This window comes from Hordeum vulgare, chromosome 3H (assembly GCF_904849725.1).
Source record: "Hordeum vulgare subsp. vulgare chromosome 3H, MorexV3_pseudomolecules_assembly, whole genome shotgun sequence".
Taxonomy (NCBI): Eukaryota; Viridiplantae; Streptophyta; class Magnoliopsida; order Poales; family Poaceae; genus Hordeum; species Hordeum vulgare.
This window is the reverse complement of record NC_058520.1, coordinates 26,674,062-26,687,708: the sequence shown is the minus strand read 5'-3', so window position 1 is coordinate 26,687,708 and position 13,647 is coordinate 26,674,062. Positions and strand designations below refer to the sequence as shown.

The 13,647-nt window shown below is 48.2% G+C and overlaps 3 protein-coding genes across 7 annotated transcripts; 2 read left to right on the top strand and 1 right to left on the bottom strand.

Moving 5' to 3' along the window:
- Positions 1-332: 332 nt before the first annotated feature.
- LOC123442720 lies at positions 333-5,355 on the top strand. Of its 4 annotated transcripts, XM_045118841.1 has the most exons (7): positions 354-459; positions 537-946; positions 1,080-1,373; positions 1,854-2,060; positions 2,143-3,193; positions 3,842-4,235; positions 4,483-5,355. In XM_045118841.1, exons 1-7 carry the CDS (start codon positions 384-386, stop codon positions 5,012-5,014), a joined length of 2,964 nt encoding a protein of 987 aa, XP_044974776.1. In that variant the 5' UTR covers positions 354-383; the 3' UTR covers positions 5,015-5,355. The 4 variants fall into 4 exon arrangements, with proteins under 4 accessions (XP_044974779.1, XP_044974776.1, XP_044974775.1 ...); XM_045118844.1 differs by lacking the exon at positions 4,483-5,355 and having other exon boundaries at positions 333-459; positions 2,143-3,542; positions 3,842-3,976; XM_045118840.1 differs by having other exon boundaries at positions 2,143-4,235.
- A 144-nt stretch (positions 5,356-5,499) lies between these two features.
- Positions 5,500-9,844, top strand: LOC123442717. Its single transcript, XM_045118837.1, has 12 exons — positions 5,500-5,678; positions 5,760-5,897; positions 6,395-6,512; positions 6,664-6,791; positions 6,918-7,068; positions 7,349-7,527; positions 7,717-7,954; positions 8,048-8,137; positions 8,268-8,413; positions 8,504-8,611; positions 8,762-8,850; positions 8,947-9,844. The coding sequence occupies exons 1-12, from the start codon at positions 5,610-5,612 to the stop codon at positions 9,611-9,613; spliced, it is 2,121 nt and encodes a 706-aa protein (XP_044974772.1). The 5' UTR covers positions 5,500-5,609; the 3' UTR covers positions 9,614-9,844.
- LOC123442718 (C-type lectin receptor-like tyrosine-protein kinase At1g52310) lies at positions 9,771-13,380 on the bottom strand. 2 transcript variants are annotated; one of them, XM_045118838.1, is made up of 4 exons: positions 13,039-13,380; positions 11,885-12,313; positions 11,222-11,792; positions 9,771-10,700 (listed from the first exon to the last, which is right to left on the bottom strand). In XM_045118838.1, the coding sequence occupies exons 1-4, from the start codon at positions 13,124-13,126 to the stop codon at positions 10,118-10,120; spliced, it is 1,671 nt and encodes a 556-aa protein (XP_044974773.1). In that variant the 5' UTR covers positions 13,127-13,380; the 3' UTR covers positions 9,771-10,117. The 2 variants fall into 2 exon arrangements, with proteins under 2 accessions (XP_044974773.1, XP_044974774.1); XM_045118839.1 differs by having other exon boundaries at positions 11,222-11,789; positions 13,039-13,342.
- Positions 13,381-13,647: the final 267 nt, after the last annotated feature.

Sequence of the window (13,647 nt, the reverse complement as noted above, 5' to 3'; positions counted from 1 at the left end):
CGTGGCTAGTCGAAGGGTCCAACATCACACCACGTGTACCGAATACGGCTATACAGCGTGGGCGGTGACCTACAGTGTTCACTAATGTGACATTAAACACTGTATTTTGGGTATTCCGCACTCCAGTGACCAAAATGAATCCTCAGTTCAAATACAGTGACCACGGGGGAATTTTAGTCATTCTATTACGAATGTTCGAACCCAACCGTGACTCTGGAAGAGGCGTAGGTTGTGGTCTGTGGGTGCCATCGGCAGCCGTTAGATCCCGATCCAACGTCTTTAGATAAACGCTCGTGTCATAAACCGGACTAGTTAGATTAATTCAGGAAGGGGGAGCACCAAAACCTCCGGCGACAGGGGCGGCGGCGGCGGCGGCGGAGGCGATGGAGAGCATCCCGGCGGCCTGCGCCATGGACTGGAGCATCGACCTCGACAAGGGGCTCCGCTCCCGCCACCTCGGTAACCCTCTCGACCACCGACCCTCTTCTTCTCCGCACCACTCCCCAGCGCCTCACCCCCACTCCCCCTCCCTCCAGGCACGCGCCTCAAGGCCCTCGAGGCGGCCGCCCCGCGCATCCGCGACCTCGCCGCGAGCCCCTCCGTCCCCGCGGCGGTGGCCTCCGCGTTCGGCGTCCTGCCCGCCGAGCCCCGCGTATTCGCTGAGACCATGCTCCTCCGCCTCGCCACCGAGTTCAGGGCCGCCACCGACGACTCCGTCCGGGCCCGCATCGTCCGCGCCCTCCTCCCGGCCCAGGGCGCCGCTTGGGCCTGCGCGGAGCCCGACCAGATACTCCGGAAGGTCGCGGCGGCGCACGGCGCGGCGGGGACCCCGCGGGCCAGGGAGCTCGCGCTGAGGATGTTCGGCTGCCTCGCCGACCTCGCCAAGGACAGCGTGCACGTCCGCTCCCTCGTCCTCTCCGGCCTCCGCTCCTCCAATGCTGCCGAGGTCAGCGCCACTACTAATCACCATGACTGGCTGCTTTATACTACTGCCTTCTAGAATCAGGCTAGTGATCTTGCAATGCACATGTTTGTCAGTAAGCAATTTGATCAGGGTTCCTGTGATGCTCCTTTGGCAGGTCAAAGCGGCACTGTTTGCGGCTGGTTGCTTCTGTAAGCTTTCAGAGGACTTCTCATACATCACCCTTCAAATGCTGTCTGGATTAGTCATCTCACCAGCATCAGAAGCTCAAGTTATTATGGCAGCGATTAAGACTTTCTCGAAGCTTGATTGTAAGTTGGCTGTTATCCGTAGAGTTCATGAGGTTGGAAAGCAGCTGGTTCTAGGCAACCTGGAAGATGTATTCAAAGCTGAAATTCTCTTCGCACTCTCCAGACTGGCGTCCAAGTCAATTGTTTTGTTTGGTGATCAGGTAATGTAACCCACAAGTTGCAGCTAAATTTCTCAAATTCATCTCTGTAAGTATGTTTCCTGAATCCTGATATGTCATTAAGTTCACTTTTCCATAAGCATATCTTAGTATTTAGCTGTTTTTTAAGGTAAATATACTTTTCCTTCAATTTACATTTGCTACCTTCAAAATATTGCTAAGTGGGAACATATATTTACTTCCCTTTAAAACTTTTAGCTTTCCTATGATTCTCTGAAAGATGGTTTCTGCTTTTCGGCTTTAGCAACTAAATAAAAACGCTACGCTAATGAGGTTCGAAACATCTTATGATTCCCTTATGAGTTTTGCGCCGCTGCAATCTTAATTTGCCAGGCATGCTTTTATCAATCCTTTATCCGAGAAGCTGGGGTGACGAGGCATAAATAGCAAGTTATCATCGTTCTCCAATTGTCGATTGATTTGGGACTAACTTTATTTCCTTTGTTAAATCTGTTATTCCAGGCGGCACTTCTGTTATCATTTCTGGGACATGAATCTTCTCTGCCTATGAAGACTATGGTTTTGAAATGTTTATGTTTTATGTTTCGCAGAAATACTCTCTATCCTGCTGTTGCCAGCACTGTTTTTGGCACATTATTATTACACCTAATTGATGATGAGGGTTTCCCACTTGATTGTAAGAGCTATGCATTCAGAATTCTGCAAAAGGTGAACACTAGCTAATGGACTTCGCTCATTCTGATTTAGACTTATCTTTATTTTTTATCTGATTGGAAAAGGTACTTTTCAGACGCTCTGTGTTAAAGAGCCAAGCATCTGTCATATCAAGGCTCCTGAGTTATCCAAGCTTGCTCTGTCTGCTAAAAGGTTTTTGCATTGTTCTTCCTGGGAGATGCAATATACTGCTCTTGAATTTCTTTTGGATATCTTCTTTTGCTTTCTCAAGCAAACAAAGCTACATCAGACTATAAGCACTCTGGAGAGTTCATCATTCTCATACACTGGATACCAAGGAATTTCAAACAACATGCTGTCAACTCATGAAGCAAGGGAGGATGAAAAATCTCTGAATATGATTTTAACAGCAATAGTGGATAATATAATGTCTCTGGCCAATCAACTAGCAAACTGTAGAAGCAAGGAAGTAGTGCCCTCCTGTGAATTACAGAAATATAGGGCACTGTTTAGCCTTATGCTAAAGCTTGTTTCAGGCTACCCTTCTGCTGCTTCTGCTTCTCTTGATAAAGTAAGATGCCTGATGAAAGAACTTGCTCGAATAAATGCCTGTCATTACTCCGGAGTAGCAGCTAACTGTGTCGAATCATCTGTTTCCCCAGAGCAGTTTAGAACTTCATATGATACTGTTGAACCAGCGGTTAGAAGTATCAAAGCGTCTTGCATGGAAATTGACACTGACAAGGCAAAGTTAGCTTCCACTGAATTTTGCAGCAAGAATAATTCATCTGTAGTGCATGATCTAATTATTTGCACGCTCAAGTTTGCAAATGCCTGCCATGATATGTGTCATAAAACATCTGGCTCTTCTGGCAATCTTCACCATAATGTCAAGGGTCTAACTGAATGTGTGCAGCAGAACGCACCTCAGTATTGCAGCACATATGAATTCTTCGGTCTTATAATGTGCGCGCACATCTCATGGAGTACTTATAAAATCAGAGATGGTAATAAGGGATCAGGTGATTCAAATGAGGACCCTAAGATATACTTTACTCCTGCTTGGATAGCACATGAATTGTGTGCCCTTCGGATGGCCAAGATGCTTACAAGAAAACAGAGCTACTGGGAAGCCTATAGGTCTGCCATGTACTGTTGCCATGAAGGTCTCTGGTTCACAGCGTCATTTGTCTTTAGAAAAGTTTCAGCTGCTTTTGAGTCGGGCACCTTTGGTTTTTGGTTCAAATCATTGCTTCTTTTTGCTGCCGGAGAACTTGAGATGAAGCTATTGCTTTTTCCTTCAGCAATCAGTAAGTTGGTTGGTGAGCTAAATACAGAGGTAGATCTTCATGAGGACCTCTACTGTGTCGAAACAGATGTTGACAGTACTCTTGCTGGATCTCTAGAGTTGCATGGCTGTCAAGAAAAAATCACTTGTATTTGCCAGAGAATATGTTTAGCAAATGATGTCCTCTCATCTAATGCCTCCTCAGACCGTGAATTCTTCTTCCAGAGGTGGTTCATTAGTCTGAGAGCGTCTTTTCTTAAGATCTTAACTGATGTTCTTGGCATCCTTAATGCACATTCTTCTGCTCCCAAAGACATACCACATCATGAATCTTCAAGTGTAGCCATAGAGAACAACCAAGTCCTCGTAGCTTTGACTAATTGTTCTTTAAGACTGAGTGACCTAGCCAAGAGTTATGATCTGCTTGCTGCATCCCATGGGGACATGGTTCATGAAAGCTTTACTACTATAGCCAGGCTTGCTTTCATGTGCTCACTTTTGTCATTTTGTACTGCGTTTTCTGTAGATTTCTCAAATGTACCTGGCAGTTCAGAGCCTTGCAGGCTTGAAGAGAGATTTTCTCACGCTTCAATCCTACAAGATTTGCATCGAAGAGTAGATAGGAATGATAGCCAAGTTTTCTCGGAACTGCGGCAATTCATTTCTGTTTCTTCTTATGAGCTGAACTCTGTACACTTCAGCACAAGAATGAATTTGTCAGGTAAACTGGAAAAGGATTCCTATTCACTCTTCAAGTTTGCTGTGGCATCTTTGCTTCGTGCACGCGTGGATGCCAAAGGAGTGACAACCGGAGAGGATGCTCTGCATCATTTGCACAGAGCGATGCAACTTCTGTCTGGCATTTTGCAGAGGTTCATGGAACTGCCTTTCGTGCTTCCCAGACACTTCTTCAGCGTAAGGTACTACATAATACATATAATGCTATACCCTTGAGTTGCTTTGAGTGAGGCTGAGACCATCTTATTCTTGAGTGGAAGTAATTATACTATGCTGGATGAACTAACAAGAAGGCAGGTTCAGATAAGAACATAAGGCATCTTTTCTATATATAGGATATAAAACCTTTTCTATATATAGGATAAAGTCAAGACACCTGAATTTGTATCTTCAGCAATGCATAACATGACATCTTACATTTTTATGCAGGCCTTGCCTTGGTGCCGAGCTCTTCATGTTCGATTCCAACCCTGTAAACAAGAACAGGATATCGGTACCCCCCGGCTTCCAGCTGTCCCTGACTCTCTGCTTGCAGTGGAAGCGCGTGCTGGAGCGAACCCCCACCCGCATCGCCAAACTGTACTGCGTTCTCGCCACAAGCCCATCGTCACCCCTACACATGGCAGGAACGAGAAGCAAGCACTTCGAGATGCGCAGGACCACCTCCGAGATGGTCGGGCTGCACTCCGAGCTGCTGCAGCACATAAAGAGCGGCGGCCTGAGGAAGACAGGCGGCGAGAAGAGCTCCCGTTTTTCTTCCGAGACGACGGGCTTGGCGATGGCCTTTGCGTCTTTCAAACCAGCTGGAGGCGGACAGGGGTTCTCGGACTGCATGCTGGACGTCTCCTCGTTCCGTCGCGGTGAGCACCAGATAGCGTGGCAGGCGTGCTGCGTGGACGAGAACGGCCGCTGCTTCAGCCTGCTGCCGTTGAATGACGGCGCCGTCTTCTCCGTCCAGTAGCCCCGACCGACGGCTCCTTGGGCCTCGGCTGAAGGTCGGGGTGTTGGTTGTAGAAGCTGTATGTGTAGCCCGTGATGTAGAGCATGTCCTTGGCCATATAATATGCTTTGCAGAGGCTCTTAACTGTAATCTTGTGGTCACTTCACATCATCAGGCCATGTGCATCTTGGATGTGATGAATTCAGGCTTATAGTTCAGTTTGGAGCAGCCATGTGATGTACAGAAGAAACTAGCATGGATGGTGCTTACTCCTTTAACTGAGATCTCCAATGTGACCTGGCCGGGCTGCTGCTTTGCCATGTACGAGTACTTATGAATCCATACAACTTGGATATGATGAATTCCGGCTTCAGTTCAGTTCAATTCAAATCAAATCGACGAATACGCCTTCAGTAACGCTGGATATGAATTCAGGCTTGCTTGTGGTGCTCCTCCTCTGCCGTGCCCTCCGTTTCTGTGCGCTACCAGGTAGAGTACATGGTAGTCTCCGCTCCGATTCAAAATTTCGAAACCAGGCACGCACACGCAGACGGCGCCGTTTGCTGCTCGCTCCCTAGCTCATCGGCGCGGAGCGGAGCGGACCTCGCCGCCGGCCATGGCGCTGCTCTGCTTCCTCCTCGACCTCCGCAACATCCCGCCGCCCCTCCTCGGCCTCCTCAAGCAGGTACCCGCTCCGATTCCTCCCTCCTCCCTTCCCTCCAGTCCATCAGTCTCTCAACCCTAACGGCTCGCCGCGCGCGCGCAGTGCCTGCTCCACCTCGCCAACCACTACGCCGCCGCCCCCTCGCCGCCCGCCGCCTCCGCCTCCGCCGCCCCGCTCCCGGACCGCCTCGCACTCTGCTACGTCCACCGCGCCGCCCCCTCCTCCCGCTCCCCGCCCGAGGTTCGTATCTCTCTCCCTCCCTCCCTCCCCTCTACCTGCTGCATCTCAATGTTGCGTTCGATCCCGCTGCTTATTTCGGTGCTGCGTGTGTGACTGCTTATTAGCTTCGAATCCAACACCTCTGCAACTAACTCATCCAATTTCATCCTGAATTTCTGATACGCCAGTTCACCAACTTCCGGTTGTCGGTGTGTGGCGTCCGTAAAAACTGCCGAATTAATCACCCATATAGATGAACTGGATCATGCGTTTCGTGTGAGATTGCTATTGCCATGATCCTCTAACGCCTGGAAATGCGAATTGCCTAACAACCTGCTCTGCATCACGACTCACTCACCCCTGGAGAAGGCGGATTGTGTTAGGCCCTGCACTGAATCATGTTACGCCGCTGATGCTGTAACAATGTTACGCCGCTGATTAGTCTCGACCCCAGATGCATTCCTTCTGTGCGCTTGTTCTGACCCATTCAGTTTTCCTAATTCATCAACCTCCACCAGCTCAAGATCGCGTACAGGCCCGGGGAGAAATTCAGCCTTCGAGATTTCCACCATGCCGTGGAAAACTTGCCTCTGGATGGCTTCCTACCTGAGCAACATGGGTCTGTGTCAAATGGAGGTATGGCTTCGATGATCTCTATGTTTGGTATATGCTTGTTCTGCCCGTAGAAAAATGAATTGAGCAGCATAAACACAGCCAATTCGCCTGTTCTGAATACAGCGGATTATCTTGAGACGGCAAGTCATCTGACTGCATTTCTTGTCTGCAGACGTGTCGTTACAAAATCTGTTTAGCAACAGAGCCATCTATTCTTGGGCCACTGATGACATCTCCAAGAAGGTGATTGCAATATGTTTTTCTGCACAAAACACAGAACCTCTCCGAAGATCACTTATGGTACGGGTGCTGATTCCTCGATTTCTTTCGAAAGGGATTGAGTACTGTTTCGTGCACAAACTATCTCTCATGATATTCTCTCTAAAAAAACGATTTCTCATGATAACGACGTTCCTCTTTCATCAGGAAGCATCAGAACAGTGTATCACAGTGGAGTTTGTAATGTTAGAAACAGAAACTGCTGCATTCATGTATGATGATGTTTCTGAAAGCTCTAGCAGTTTTATACACAGAATCAGTGACCTTGAAAACTGCGTTGTACGGCGATACAGTCCTGGTAAGGATGCTTGATGAGTGTAGCTAGGGATCATCTATTGCTCTCGCTATTTTCATGTCTATCTTTAGGTAACACCATCATCTTTCTTGCCCATGTTGATAGACGTAATATGATCATGTAGCTTAAAATGTGATATTTTACCTTTTCTATATTTTGGTATTTGATTGACATCCCAGAGTTAGTACTCCCATATAATGAGTAGTTTATACTGAGAAGTTAAATTTTTGCCTAATTCCATCTAATACTAAGACCCCTAACAGCATAAATGTTTGGAATGCAGAGACCCAAGTTTTGCACGGGCTAGTCAAGAGGTGGTTAGAAGAGCTGAAGGATGACAAGGAAGAGATGATGCAAGCTGTATTGGTGTTCAGAGTTCCCATAATTAAATCTGTTAATCAAGTAACCTGCAGCATATATCCATCAGCAAATCAGATCATTGATGGTTTTCCATATTGTCAGGTGATACAATTGTTTGCGCACGCCATCTATGACTATGAATATTCAGTTCTAGACATACAACGGCATACGACAGAATGAATGTGGTGCTTTCTTTTGACTGTTTCACTATAATAGTCATGTTATAATACTTCATTTCATCTATTCGTCAGTCTCTTCAAGGGTTATGCTAATGCTGAACACACTGAACAGATATGCAGGTGCCACGGTCGCCCCATAGATGATGTTACCACAAATAAGGCAAAATGGCTGTGCCCAACAACGAGCCGCCAACTTGCAGCTTCTGATGTTACTGATAGTGCTGTGAAGATTGGAGATCAAACTGTATTGTTTCTTCCCACTTCAGAAGGTGGGTCGAACATGCGACGAGCCTCTACATCCATTTCTTTTGATGTGATTGAGCGCACTGACTTAGCCTCGCTAAATGAAGGTACCCACTACTCTTGACTACTGAGACATTATACTCTAGTTCATCAAGACTTTATCTTTACTCTGTTAATTTAATGATAATGTGTGTTAGCAGGAGTCATAATGGGGAAGTCTCATGTTGTGATTCCCAGCTCAAATGATGAAGTTGCTCTAACTGATGAAAGCCTAGATCAGAACACCCAGAGTAGGTATTTCCATATTGTCTGTGTTGTGCAGTTTCCCAGACAGACTATCTTTAATCTATATCGCAATATACATCAGACGTGCAGTTTCTCAGATGCTCCCGATTTCTGAGTATTGTCTATGTCGTGCAGTTTTCTACGGTCTATGTGAAACTCTTTTCAAGCTCGATCAGGGACTTGTGTGCTCCTCGGCGTGCAACACTGAAACAATGAGAATAGGAACTCTTGCCTGTTATTACCTCCTTCAGCCATCTGAGAAGGGACCAATGCTTCTGAGGGTACAGCCAACGTCCCCTGTTTTATCTTAATGTAGGGTGTGTGCTTTGTCATTGCTTGGCTCTGATGGTAGGAACATGTTTGTGCTGTAGAGGCTCGCTGGATCTGAAGAGATACTGCCTCTCCCGGATGTGAGTCGGCCTCGCAACTACACCGTTAGCATGGACACCAAGAATTCAATCGAAACCTCTTTATCGAAGGTATGGTTATTGGACCGGACCGCCTCAGGTATCTCTTTTTTCTCTTCTTTTTTTGACATGGCTCCAGGTATCTATGGTTGCATGGTGTGGTTGCCATTGGTTTCTCAAGTATGTTACCACATGCCTGCTAACAATCTGGAAGTATTTCAGATTGCTCTGAAGGAATACAACCCCCTACACCATGAAAGAGGTTTCCACTCGAAGCTGAATGCTCTGGTGAAGGATAGCCTGCAATTCGGGTACGGTTTTGAGTTCTTACTTGGGTTTTGCTACCTGGCTGGCTTACCAAGAGACTATATATGAGAAGTTCTGATTGATTCAATTTCATTTTCCAGGTCAATCGCCCCACCCTACGCTGTGAAGGACGCCACCCACCTAGACTCATTCAGCGAGCCACAGATACCAGCATTGCAGGTTCCCTGGGAGAACATGTTCATGAGCCAGAGGGAGAAGGCCAGAGACGCCGACCGAATCTACGCGTTCAGCGAGCCGCAGACGACGACGACAACACCGTCGTTCCGAGCTCCGAGAGACAGGCCCCCGAGCCAGCCCAGGGAGAAGAAGCTCCCGAGCCAGCCCAAGGAGAAGAAGGCGTCGCCCAGCATCTCCGAGGAGTGGGAGAAGCTCATCATCATCGACGACAACGACGACTTCTGCACCCCCGTCTCCTCCTCCAGCTCCAGGGCCCCGTTATTCCACAGGCCTCCGGTGGTCTCCACGCTGCCGTCTCCGGTGAAGCCGCTGGACGAGAAGACCTCCAGGATCCTGGAGCGGCTGGAGGCCCCCAAGGCCAAGAAGCAGAGGGCCGGGAAACCGCCCGGCGCTGGCGCTGCAACGGCGTCCGGCCGCGGCGGTGGTGGTGGCAGTAGCACGCTGGTCAAGAAGCCGCTGCTGCCGTTTGAGCCCAGCGCTAGCCAGCCACTCAAGCCGCCGTTTGAGCCCAGCGCTAGCCAGCCACTCAAGCCTTCCTTCAACAGGGTACGGCGGAAGGCCGTCTCTTAGACCTCCAGTTCACTCTGCTGTGCTCTGTGCAGATTACTTGGTATCTTCGCGATATCAATACATTCCTTTTAGGAAAAGTTAAAGTTCATGAGTGTACATCTTCTAGTGCAGATCTAGAATGATTTTCTCAATTGTAAACAAAAAACTCAACAACCTGTTCACAAAAGGATGCATCACGAACTATTGATGTCAACATTCAGATAGTACATAGATAAGCAGCTTCTACAGACACTGACAATGTTGCTCATTCAACTAAGACATGGTGAGATCTAAAGTATAAATCAGCTGGGGTACAAATGGCCAGCGGTGACAATGGCAGGAATTGACAATGACATTGCGAAGGTTTAAATCTCCAGGACCCTACTTCTCTACCTAGACGAAAGTTGTCGTGCTTGCGGTTACAGGAGGCTCTTGGGTCACTACATGCTTCAGGAAATGTGCTACCTACCGGCTAATGATGATAATAACACAGCAGCAGTTCTAGAACTCTGATGGCGGACGGTTTCAGCGAGGTGTCCGGACCTCCAATGGCAGCATCGGAGAAGTCGCGCTGGTGCTGGTCCCGCTCCTCAGCTGCTCAGACGCTGCTGACTTGAGCTCAAGCTGCTGCAGCTGATGGACGACGTGGGACATCCTTGGCCGCACCGAGGGGACATGCTGGGTGCAGGCGTAGACGAGGTCCACGACCTTTTGGATCACTCCTATCTCCGGCAAGTCGTTGATGAGCGGGTCCAGCAGCTCCAGATGCCGGTGCGATTGGACCAGAGGCGTCGCCCACTCGAATATAGTTTGCCAGCCAGCGGATTCAACGGACTGCGCTGGGCGACGGCCACTGATGATTTCTAGAAGCAGCACGCCGAAGCTGTAGACATCGCTCTTTGTTGTCAGCTCGTTCCTGTATATGAACTCGGGGGCAAGGTATCCGTATGTTGCCGCCTTGACGGTCCTCTCGTGCATTACTTCCCATGGCACAAACTTGGACAGCCCAACCCCCATCAGATGGGAACCAAATTCCTCATCAAGAAGGACGTTGCTCGCACGGATATCACGGTGGACTACCTGGGGCTTCACCTTGTCATGCAAAAATCTGGAATCAAAAGATCACCGGTAAGTATGCGATAAATGGTACTAATATGGTCGTGATTAAATGTAAGGATGTGGGGACAAAGATAGCCAAATGTCTCGAATTAATGTTAACGTGTTTCAATAGAACACAAACGACACACGAGAATTAATATTGCTTGTAAATTATACTTCTATTTAGCCTAAAATTAATAAATATGAGAACCTACAACAGTAAAACGGTGAATCCAGAGCTGACTTATGCAATTATATATTGTAATTTATAAACTAACATAAACATAAGCATATACAGCATTTTCCCAAGAATTAAACATCTGTATTCTACAAGTTCCACTTAACGAGCAACCATAATTGGGTAAACACAGCAAACAGGCATCAATATTACGATAGAAGAAACTGAATGAATAAAAATAGTTGCAGCTTAGACCACAGGAGCTTCATGCTTTATCAGTTATTACTTTCCAAATAATTCAGTAAAAAATAACATCTCCCAGAGTGGAACAGGCAAGAGTTAGGATGACTTACGCAATCCCCTGTGCAAGAGTTGTGGCAACTCTCATTCTCGTTGCCCAATCAAGGCTCCGCCCTCCTCTTGGAATATGATGCAGCCACACATCCAACGGCCCATTGGCGACAAACTCATAGACAATAAAGCGGTCGCCATGATCATAACAACATCCTTTTACAGCCACTAAATTAGGGTGATAAAGCTTTGCGACTCTACTGATCTCGGAGTAGAAATCCTTCTTCCTTTGTAGGCTGGATCTCTTCAATCTCTTAATTGCTAATTTGGATCCATCTGGCAAGGTTCCACTATAGGTACCACCTGTCTTGGCATTTCCGGGCAGCCGGTTTCCCTCACTGAAGTTCTTGGTTATCGATCTAAGTTCTTCACTGTTGAACACTTTCCATAGTGGTGGCACTAATGCGGTAGCTGAAGTACCGGAAGCTTCGCGTGATCTTTTTCTTTTCTTGCTTCGCTTATAGACGAGCAGCCAAACCACAACAGCTAAAGTGGTCGAGAGAATCAAGCCGCTTACAACGATGAGGACGATGAAATACTCCTTGTGGCAGTGATCATGGTAGCATCTATCTTCTGGCAGAAATCAGTGGGTATCAGACAGTTAGTGCAACTAGATTTCAGGCAATGAAACAGAAGTACTCTAACATTACCAAAAGAAGACTCACCATGATTCATCATGCAAATCAGTCCATGTGACTCAGCGCACTTCTTTCCAGTAAGTGCAGTGTGCTTACTGGTCACCAAGGTGCACATATCGTCACTGGTGGCTAGACCGCAGCGAGCACCGGTGCAATTGGGATGCAGCGGCTCACCGGGAAAGGCGGTCTCGTTCCAAGAAGACGAATTGTCAGACCATTTCCAGCCAACAACACCGCTACTGGTGTTGCGGCGACGCCCTCCAACCCAGCACCCGGAGGAGGCAGCTCCACAGAGAGACCTTGCGAAATTCAGCTCTTGAACTGATGATAATGCAGCCAGATGGGCACTGAAGTTGCGGCAGAGGGCTTCGGATCCATCCCAGGAAAGGGAGCTTGAGATGTGCATGAAGCACTTAAGCCGGTCAGGACCGATTTGCCAACCGTCGGGGCATGACGCTGCGGAAAACAGGAAGTGTTGATATTAACAACTTATGGAAAACACGATTGGATTTACTAAAGAATCCAGAACCTCTTAAAACAGTTATACATGTGGGTGCATACAAGTCTGATGTCCAATCACCAAATCTCTCTTTTTTGCAAGGTATTACCGAGTCATCTAGTATTTCGCCAAAAAAAAAAACATAAAAATGACCAACTCATCTGCCCAAAAAGAGTCGAGCCATTTCAGGCAGTACATATGATGGGCTTCTGACATGAGCATAATCTAATCTAGAGTGCAGGTTTTGTGCCAGATGCAGCACTGGAGTAAACCATTAGGAAATACCGTATTATACCATATGTATGTACGTACTATCTATATCTAGTCCACGCCCACACCAGGACCAGTAAAATATCCAAGAGGGGCAACGAGGTGCCGACAGATTTGCTGTTTTTTGTGCCGGCGTTGGCGATTGGCGAAGCCGGGAGACGAAATTATTCATTTATTTATTTTCTGGTTCGTGTGCGCCATTTGCAAAGAAAAGATAGCAGATGGCAAATTTATTACCAATCGGACGTTGCAGATGAGAGGAAAAAATAGGTCGACTCCGAACTGGTGGCGCGCTCGGCTCTCGCGAGGAAGCAGGCGAGGCAGGAGCACGCTCCTAGCCTCAGAAGGCATGGATCTATCTAGTCTCTAGAGGAGTGAAGGGGGGACGGGGGACGGTAGCAGTAGTACTCACAGGTATGAGCCAGCGCCGGCGCGGCGGCGGCGGAGAGGAGCAGCGCGGCGAGGGCGACGGCGACGGCGACGGTGAGGGGCATGGCCATGGCCGGCCCCTCCCTCTGCTTCTTGCTCCGGTGGTCGGTCTCCCCTCCTCCTACCCTCGCTAGTGGCAGCGTTTCTTTCTGCTCTGCTCTGTTCTCACGGGGATGGATGTGAAACGAGAAGAGGGAGAAGGGAGCGGGTGGGCCCGCCGTCTTGACTGCTCGCCATTAATTCCACTGCCTACCTCACCTGGCCCTGCCAGTGCCTGCCTCTGCCTGCTCTTACCTTTTTACTCTACAGTCATTGAGGTCTTCTTGTTTTTTCTTTCCACCGCGGCAAAATGAACTATTCTCACTCCTGAACTAAAAGAATTCGTAAACTGAACCCTCCGCAGAAAAAAAATTCATTAAGCCGATCCTTTTGTGTGGCATCCGACGCCTAGGCGTCACACTATACTGTGTGACGCATAAGTTGTCGGCGCCACACCCCGTTTACGATGGCGCTGCGGGCCCCACCACACGACAGTGCGACGCCTAAGACTCACGCGTTGCACACGCTACAGTGTGGCGCCGAGCTCTTAGAC

Coding starts and splice junctions, on each gene's coding strand:
- LOC123442718 (XM_045118838.1), bottom strand. CDS start 13,126: ATGGCCATGCCCCTCACCGTCGCCGTCGCCGTCGCCCTCGCCGCGCTG. Junction 12,314..13,038: donor GCCGGCGCTGGCTCATACCT/GTGAGTACTACT, acceptor TGTTTTCCGCAG/CGTCATGCCCCGACGGTTGG. Junction 10,701..11,221: donor ACTCTTGCACAGGGGATTGC/GTAAGTCATCCT, acceptor TTTTGATTCCAG/ATTTTTGCATGACAAGGTGA.
- LOC123442717 (XM_045118837.1), top strand. CDS start 5,610: ATGGCGCTGCTCTGCTTCCTCCTCGACCTCCGCAACATCCCGCCGCCC. Junction 8,612..8,761: donor TCGAAACCTCTTTATCGAAG/GTATGGTTATTG, acceptor GAAGTATTTCAG/ATTGCTCTGAAGGAATACAA. Junction 8,851..8,946: donor AAGGATAGCCTGCAATTCGG/GTACGGTTTTGA, acceptor TTCATTTTCCAG/GTCAATCGCCCCACCCTACG.
- LOC123442720 (XM_045118840.1), top strand. CDS start 384: ATGGAGAGCATCCCGGCGGCCTGCGCCATGGACTGGAGCATCGACCTC. Junction 947..1,079: donor GCTCCTCCAATGCTGCCGAG/GTCAGCGCCACT, acceptor CTCCTTTGGCAG/GTCAAAGCGGCACTGTTTGC. Junction 4,236..4,482: donor AGACACTTCTTCAGCGTAAG/GTACTACATAAT, acceptor ATTTTTATGCAG/GCCTTGCCTTGGTGCCGAGC.